The sequence below is a fragment of the Caenorhabditis briggsae genome (genome assembly GCF_000004555.2).
Source record: "Caenorhabditis briggsae complete genome, chrII, whole genome shotgun sequence".
Classification (NCBI taxonomy): domain Eukaryota; kingdom Metazoa; phylum Nematoda; class Chromadorea; order Rhabditida; family Rhabditidae; genus Caenorhabditis; species Caenorhabditis briggsae.
In genome coordinates, this window is record NC_013486.2 from 11,047,278 (window position 1) to 11,055,907 (window position 8,630).

Sequence of the window (8,630 nt, forward strand, 5' to 3'; positions counted from 1 at the left end):
CCCCAGTGACTACCACTAAATTGTCTTGTGAACTAATTTTCTCGAAGCTCCCAGCCATTTCGCAAAAACAGAAAACATATTCAGAATCAGAATTTCATGGGCCTTCTAATGATATAGGTCATGAAGTGTAACTTGGAGTCGACTCCAGATAGTGGTCAGCCAACGAAGTTCGGCAGCGAATTTAGAATTTTTTTAAAATTTACTGGGGCGCGCTTTCTGACCCGCTTCCTGGGACCCAAGTGTTTTCGTAGAGTTTTCTGTTTCCGAAAATCGACAAAATAAATCCGAGAAAAACTTTTTTTAGGTTATTGTAGCTGTCGTAGTGGGACCTTCGGCCATGGCCCCGTCGTTTCTCATTCTCAGCTTTGATTTTTTTAGTAATAGAAATTTTTGAAGATTTGTCAATTCACTTACAACATCTCTATCCAGACATGGATCTGATTTCTCTTTTGTTGATGAGACGACAGAAACGATGCATAGTAAGAAGCATACGATGAGTACAGGATCGGGATTGGGAATCCGCATCGCTGCGGATGGATATCTGAAAAATAAGAATAGGATTACTTCAAAAAGTTGAGATTACAACAGAAAATGCAGAAAATGCAATAAAAGAATCGCTGAGTGTTCTAGATTTTGAGTTGTCGAACAAACTTCAACAGAGGGTACTGTAGACACTGGAGAAGAATACTTTACTAAAACTCCTGACTTCCACACCGCACAAACTAAAAGAGCATTCTAAATTTAAATGACTGAAGTGATTCCATTCGATGTGAGGATTTACGAGAGTTTCGAAACGATAAAACCAAGAGAGATGATCGTCAAAATGTATCATTCCACACTCATTCTCCTCCTCCTCTTTTTTTGCGACATCCTCTTCGATTCACTTCGGAAAAACGCAACACGACATCATTCCTCTCTCCCTCTTTTTTTTGTGCTTATCTATGTCGTCGAGAATAATAAGAGCAAGATTGGCTCGGCTAGAAAAGAGGAGTTTAGGGTACTAAGGACGTCTAGCACATCTTTTTTTGTTGTGTCGTTTATTTTTTTCTCTCGATAAAAGAACTTTGTTTGAGGACAGATGAAAAAAAAACAGAAGAAAGCATAAACGAAAAAAGAACCAAAAGTTGAGAAAACTGCCGCTCTTTGGGCACGGAGACAATTGACTTCCTTCCGTTTTCCAACTCGTCAAAGGGACACTTTTCGTGAGATGAGGAGGAGGAGAAGAAGAAGCGAGAAAAACTATGTCGTTGACTTTGAAGAACACCCCAAAGTTGTCTTTTTTTGTCATCATCAGAGGAGCAAAAAAGAGGCAGGGTATTCGTGGTAAACACAATTTCCAGTGGTATTCCGTACTCACATAAACTTAGGACGACCGCCGTCGGCAAACTGGATTAATGAGAAAATGTTGGAAATATGGATAGTTGGTTCCAGCAACATGTCGTATGTACTGACCAAGTTTGACAATCCTAAACTACCGTAAACCCATATTATGCTTGTTTAAAAAATCGGATCTGTGGAAGAGAAACGCCCCACAACGACAGCTAGCGCACCGTAAAACCTGTAATAGAAGGGCCCCTACACTGTCAAGTTTGAGCTCAATCATCTTGTTTCCTATTAGAGATATCGAAAAAATGCCAACTGATAGATATTTGTGAAATAACGATAAAAAATTTACCAGTTGACAACTTTTCGATATCTTCGACAGGAACCGAGATAATTTGACTAAAATTTGACGTTTTATGTGGGCTTCTATCAGACAGAATACGGTAGTCATTAGTACAGAAGGATACGAGTTGGTCCAATATATTTTCAAAAAAATTACCTTTTAAGAAGAGGATGAAAAAAACATTTATAAAGCAGGCGCCCTTTTTTGAGAGAAAAATTAGGAAAATTTCAGATGGATTCATAATTTCAGGTGGATTCCAATTCCTCGACTCTATTACGGGTTTCACAGCAATTAAACATTTTTGTTTGCGATTACTATCGCTTACCGACAACTTTTGTTTTGAAAACCTTCAGACAAGTCGGAAAATAAAGTATTTCTAAATCTGAAAAAATTCTGGAAAACGGATGAATTTCCAGAAAAATTTCGATTTTACGGTAGTTCGGCCGTGGCCACGGAGTCCAGATTTTCTTTTCCACGGCTCCGATGTCAGCATAATTCCAGCCATGCAGACTTCGCTAAAAATCCCGTATCTGGATGCAAAAACAAGATTTTGGAGCCGTTCCGTATGGGAAACACGCAAAATAGGGAAAAAATATCAGACCCCAGGATAAACAGAATGCAATTGTGGCACAGCAGAAGGAAAGCAAAACCAGAAAACAAAAGAAAAATTGGGGGAGGAAAAAGGGGGAAAGATTGGTTGTTGTGATAAGTGAAGCGAACGGAACCCAGAAACTCAGAAGACGTCAAAAAGAACTCAAAGTTCTCAGAGAAGAGATTAGTGGGAGATTACTGTGGCATCGAGATAGTGCAACTGGCACCGAAGATGTTGAAACTGATTTGTTACTTTATGAATTTCGGGAGTTCTGACAACAGAGTAGAAGAAAGACTCCCAAAATTAGTTCACTGGCGGAAGGAAGGCAAGAAAAAGAAGAAGAAAAGAAGGAGAAGTCGTCTGTTGGAGCTAAGAATTAAAATCCGAACTGCTGCTCTTTTCACACTTTTCCCAAAAAAAACTAACTTTTTTGCGGAGAATGTTTCGAAAAGACGAAAAGTATGAATCCTTCCATGGGATAGAGAAAAAAGTAAAGGATTGATGTGGAAGACGGAAGACCGCGAACGTCATTTTTAGTAGCACTTTTCAGGGAATTTTTGATCACAGAGGGACCCTCGTTTTTTGGAATATAACATTAGCTATTCACATCATCTATACATATGCACTTAATCATATGAGACTACAATAATAAACATGGCTCAATTCGAGAGAATGGAGCCGGGAAGAAAAAGAGACATAGGGTATGGAGACAACTGAATAGATGGATGAGTATTGAAAACGGCACAAGATGATGGCTATAAACGGAGATGTAGTTGGCCATTATTTCGGGGGGAACAGATTGATGAGAGAAAGCGAGTTACCAAGAACATTCTATTAGGTCTTGTTTCATCGGAATTTAGCACATTGAATGAGCTTTGAATCGTCTAAAACGAAGTTAAAGATTTCAAAATCCACCTTATCTTTTTTTTTCAACCCAAATCTGCAAAGAAACATAGAAAACATACGCGAGTCAACAAACACGACGAGGTCCCTCGAGAAAAATATCAACGCACAACAAGAAAACATAAGGATGAAAAGAGAAAACTGTTTCGAAATGTGAAGACTGAATGAATGAATAATTGTGCTCATCCGTAGTACTCGAGGTTACTTCTTCTCGCCCCCTATCAACATACAAGTTTGAAGAAGAGACGAGATCGTTACTACCCGCCACATTCATGCATTTTGAATTAGTTGGAACACAAAAGTTTCATTTGGAAAGAATTCCACTACATCAGCTCAAAAAATTAAAACAGAGAATTGAGAAGAATCGAGAAAACAAAAAAATTTCGAAATTGATAGAAAGTTTGAAGGCGCACACAGTTTAAAGGAACATAACGACTAGCCACAGCAGTGTTTCGCAGCACTTTCTAGATTACTGTAGGTGAATATTTCCCATCTTCCATTTGTCTTCATCGCAAGTTGAGATTCTCGACTCTATTTCTGTTGATATGCTGACTCTTGTGAAAAAACCTGTTGGTAAGTGAAAAAAACGTTTTTTTTTTGAGTTAAACTTATACTTTCATAGAACCTGAGCCAGTGAAAACAATTGAAAGCTCGATTGCCGATCGGTTGCATGATGATCAGTTCAATTGGATGAAACCGATTGAAAGGAATCTGTATAATGCTCCAAACAAGCCTGATAACCTTTCAAAGGAACAACTGAACGAATTGTATTCAAATGGAGGTGTTATGAAAGTTTATCCGTTCCGTGAAGATGCTAAAGTCGACATTCCATTGCCTGTGAAAACATTCAAGGAAGCTTTCGGGCATAATCGTAAGTAGTGCTTATAAACTGAGGCAATGTTTGCATATTTGTTATTACAGAGTCGATCATGAACGAAATCCAGAAGAACGGATTCGAAAAACCATCTCCAATCCAGTCTCAAATGTGGCCGATTCTTCTCTCAGGACAAGATTGTATCGGAGTATCTCAGACTGGATCTGGAAAAACGCTCGCCTTCTTGCTTCCTGCATTTCTTCATATTGATGCTCAACTAGCACAATACGATAAAAACGAGAAGAAACCATCACCATCTGTCCTGGTTCTCAGTCCAACGCGTGAACTAGCTCAACAGATTGAAGGGGAAGTGAAGAAATACAGTTACAACGGTTACAAAAGTGTATGCTTATATGGAGGTGGATCAAGATCAGAACAAGTGCAGTCATGCAAAGGAGGAGTGGAAATTGGTATTATTGACCTTCTTCTAAACAGAAAAACTTTGGCTCTTTTCTAGTTTAGAGGTCCCAAAAAAGAATAGAGGTCCCAAAAAAGAATAGAGGTCCGAAAAAAAATTAGAGGTCCCAAAATAAAATAGAGCTCCCAAAAAAATTAGAGGTCCCAAAAAAGTTTAGTGGTCCCAAGAAAAAATAGTGGTCCAAAACTTAAAAATGCACAGATACCGGAATAATGTACTAAAATTTGAATTGTGTAAGAATTTAAAGTTTTGAGGTCTTATAGCAAAATAATTGTTGATGATATATTTTATACTTCTAATAGGCTTAGGAATGCATATTTTCTGACAATTATCTAAGCCTGAGAGACAGCATAATCACGGAGTGATTACTGTATTGCCCAAATTTTCCTCATATGTAAATTGGGTTCATCGGCAAGATGCGAGAGAATTGGAGCTAAAATTGTTAGGAGTAGTCATGTCATCCTATAAGACCCTAAAACTCAAACTACTCGCACAGTTCAAATACTAGTACATTATTCCAACATCTGCGCGTTTTTCGTATTTTGGACCTCTATTTTTTCTTGGGACCTTTAAACTTTTTTGGGACCTCTAATTTTTTTTGGGACCTCTAATTTTTTTTGGGACCTCTATTTTATTTTGGGACCTCTAATTTTTTTTCGGGCCTCTAAATTTTTTTGGGACCTCTAAACTAGAAAAGAGCCAAAACTTTTGCTTTTCAGTTATTGCAACTCCGGGTCGCTTGACAGATCTGTCCAACGATGGAGTAATTTCTCTGGCCTCTGTGACATACGTCGTTCTTGATGAAGCCGATCGCATGTTGGATATGGGCTTCGAAGCTGCTATTCGTCGTATTTTGTTTGAGATTCGTCCAGATAGACTTGTCGCATTGACCAGTGCCACGTGGCCAGAAGCAGTGAGGAATCTCACTGATCGGTATACTAAGCAAGCAATCATGGCTGTTAATGGAACCCTTGATTTGGCGGTCCGTCAAGTTTTAGTCACATTTTCTAGACAAAAAGTAGTTTTTCAGTCATGCAAAAGTGTTACTCAGTATTTCGAGTTCATTCCACAGGAGAACCGATTCGACCGTGTCTGTGAAATTGTCAATTTCTTAAATCAACAATTCGGTAATTCATACAAAATGATCATTTTCGTCAAATCGAAAGTGATGGCGGATCATCTCTCATCGGATTTCTGCATGAAAGGAATCAATTCGCAAGGACTCCATGGTGGAAGGTCTCAATCAGATCGAGAACTTTCCTTGAAGATGCTGAAAACTGGAGAAGTTCAGATTCTCGTCGCCACCGATCTCGCCAGCAGAGGAATCGATGTTCCTGATATCACGTAAGTCAAATTTGATTGAAAATCTAGGTAATTATTATTTTCAGACATGTTCTCAACTATGACTTCCCGATGGATATCGAAGAGTACGTTCATCGTGTCGGACGTACCGGACGAGCCGGGCGTAAAGGAGAGTCGATGAGTTTCATGTGGTGGAATGATCGCTCAAATTTCGACGGACTCATTTCGATTCTCGAGAAATCCGGTCAGGAAGTTCCTGATAAATTGAGACAGGAGGCAGCACGCTACCGCCGAAAGTGCGAAGAAGGACGTGATGGACCTCGCCCGAACTTCCGAAACCGTAATAATAAGGAGTCATCATTCCAATCTTCTTACTAGAATTCGGAATAGATTATCATCTCGCACGTTCATATGTTTTATTCCGTTTTAACGAATCCCCGTTTTTTATGTTTCCTCTTCTCTTTTCAATTCTCTCGTACCGGTTTTCTTAGGTTTTAAACTTAATAAGCAGTTAAAAGACAGTAATTATTCATTGGATTGTATTGCAATTGAAACTACAACTTATAGAAAGCAACAAGTCGATTGATTTTAGTAGGTTAGAATCCATGACGTCTCCACCATCGTTCTGAAAAATCTTCAATTTGGATAGTAAGAATTGGAAAAAATACCATGCAAGTATTAGTAAAAGCATGCGATAACAACAAGTGAGAACGTTGAAAGAAGTGATAGTGAAGTAGAAGATTTAGTGCTTGCTGAATTCCATGCCGGTTATTGAATTCTCAAAAACTTTCACTTACTTTCTGGACCCTGCGGAGTCGTTGGGGAAGCTGTTGGTACAGTTGGTGTAGATGATGTGGCATTTGGATAATCGATCCAATCAGCAATGAAAAGATTCAATTCGTATTGTGTTCCATTCCGACTCGATCCCCAAACCAATTTCTTTCCATCGTAACTTTGCATGGCAAACGAATTGAATTGATTCTCTCCATATGTGATTCTCTCTAATCCAGTACCATCAACATTTACCATATACAGACTGAAAGCACCAAATCCGTTTGCTGCTGCATCATAATTACTACTGAAGACGATTCTCTTGTTGTCATTCAACATATAAGGTGCCCAGTTTGCTTCTCCCAACTTCGTGATTTGTTTCATATTCTTTCCATCAATATCAACGATGAACAACTCCATTGCAATTGGTTCAACGAGATTATAGGACAAAAGCTTCTTGTATTTGGCTATTTCTTCGTCTGTCTTTGGTCGACTTGCTCGGAAAATGAGACGTTTTCCATCCGGAGTGAAGAAGGATCCACCATCATAACCGAGTGTATTTGTAACTCGAGTTAAATTAGACCCATCTGTATTCATCACATACAATTCCAAGTCTCCAGAACGAATCGAAGTAAATGCAATCTTGGTTCCATCGGGAGATACCACGCCTTCTGCGTCGTATCCTGGAGAATTAGTGAGTCGTTGAACAAAGTTTCCGTAACGATCAACCTAGAATCTTTGTCATATTCTGAGAATCCAATAAGATATACAAAAATGCGTTTTTCAATTTCCTTTTGAATATTTTCAGGACTCTGTAACCCGACAGTCAAGTTTTCGATCACTTTGAAAATTTTGGATGGTGTAAAACAGACCTAAATTAAAAAACTTTGCATCCACAAAAATTTTTTTTAACTTTCTATTTTTCAGCTTTTTGCCGATTTCTGAAAGGCGCCTGTTTTTTTTCAAGTTTTCAGTACAACACATGTCGAAAATGGGTGTCTTTCAAAAATCGAAAATAAAAAGAATTTTCAAAAAATTCAGTGAATGCAAAGTTTTCAATCTAGGTCTGTACTAAATTCTCCAAAATTGTTCAATTAATTGGAAGCTTGAAGACCGAGTTCCAGACTCCTGAAAATGGCTGAAAATCAACTGAAAATATGTATTTGTATATCTTACTGTAAATACCTTGAAAATATCATAATCATCAAAGATATCCCAAGTATAACTTGTATTACACAATTGCTTAAGCTCATCAGTTTTTGGATTCGCACATTTTTTCTCTGGGCACGTTTTGGAGACATCGGTTGTGTTCTGAAACATGATTATATTGCACCATCTCACACTGTTGGTTTTACCCAGACTTAATTCGGGTCTTTGTGATAAGCTAAATAAACTTACTGATAAGCAGAAATAACGTTAAAGGGATTATGATTAATGATTCTCCCAAATCAAAGCTTACATCAATCTTCACATTCCACCAGTTTCCAGCATATAGTCTATGGTTGTTATCTGCTTCTTTGTAGAAATAAGAGCAAGTCGTTCCACCGAGTCCCGTACTGATTCGTTTCAAAGTTTGAAGTTTTGGGTCAGTGTTCAGATCTAGTTCGTAGATTTGGTCACAATCGGTACCGTATCCTGTCGCTTGGAGTGTCAATTTGGAATTATCAAAACTGAAATATCCCTCGGCGTTCATTCCTCCAAACGTCAGTTGTTTCACATTTGCCAAATGGGTCTCTCCATCAAAATGAACTACATTATCGTATGGGTCGGTTTCCAAATCTTGCCAACGTCCAGAAAACTGTAAAGCCAGAAAGTTTTAAAAATAGAGTGTCACCCAAACCGACAACTTTGCGCCCATTTACCGTAAAACCTCTAATAGAACCGTTTTCTCAGCCCCAGTAAGATCTTAGACACATTCTTTCAAGTTATCTAATACTTGAAACGGAAGAATTATTTTTTCATTACTGCTTTTTATTGTTTGCCGTTTATCAAATTAACCACACATTTTTACAGTTTCGGTTATACTGTAATTACAGAAAAATTGCTAAATTTTAGTAAAGCATGTTTAAAATTTGATTAAATTATTGAACTTTTATTAAACACA

At 38.1% G+C, this 8,630-nt stretch overlaps 3 protein-coding genes across 3 annotated transcripts in view; 1 reads left to right on the forward strand and 2 right to left on the reverse strand.

Annotated features, from left to right (window-relative positions):
• CBG20665 overlaps positions 1-525 on the reverse strand; it is a gene marked incomplete at both ends in the record, with an annotated part of 4,110 nt that extends 3,585 nt beyond the window's left edge. The window contains one exon of the mRNA XM_045242678.1: positions 415-525. Within this exon, the coding sequence (XP_045097103.1) occupies positions 415-525 (111 nt within the window). The remainder of the gene's footprint in view (positions 1-414) is intronic.
• A 3,181-nt stretch (positions 526-3,706) lies between these two features.
• CBG20666 lies at positions 3,707-6,133 on the forward strand (the record flags this gene model as incomplete). Its single annotated transcript, XM_002631456.1, has 6 exons — positions 3,707-3,734; positions 3,784-4,032; positions 4,083-4,445; positions 5,173-5,435; positions 5,484-5,797; positions 5,842-6,133. 6 exons carry the CDS (start codon positions 3,707-3,709, stop codon positions 6,131-6,133), a joined length of 1,509 nt encoding a protein of 502 aa, XP_002631502.1.
• A 300-nt stretch (positions 6,134-6,433) lies between these two features.
• The window catches only part of Cbr-tag-10, a gene marked incomplete at both ends in the record, with an annotated part of 3,558 nt that continues 1,361 nt past the window's right edge, over positions 6,434-8,630 (reverse strand). Inside the window, 4 exons of the mRNA XM_002631457.2 lie at positions 6,434-6,507; positions 6,553-7,255; positions 7,712-7,837; positions 7,986-8,324. Coding sequence (XP_002631503.2) covers positions 6,434-6,507; positions 6,553-7,255; positions 7,712-7,837; positions 7,986-8,324 — 1,242 coding nt within the window. The remainder of the gene's footprint in view (positions 6,508-6,552; positions 7,256-7,711; positions 7,838-7,985; positions 8,325-8,630) is intronic.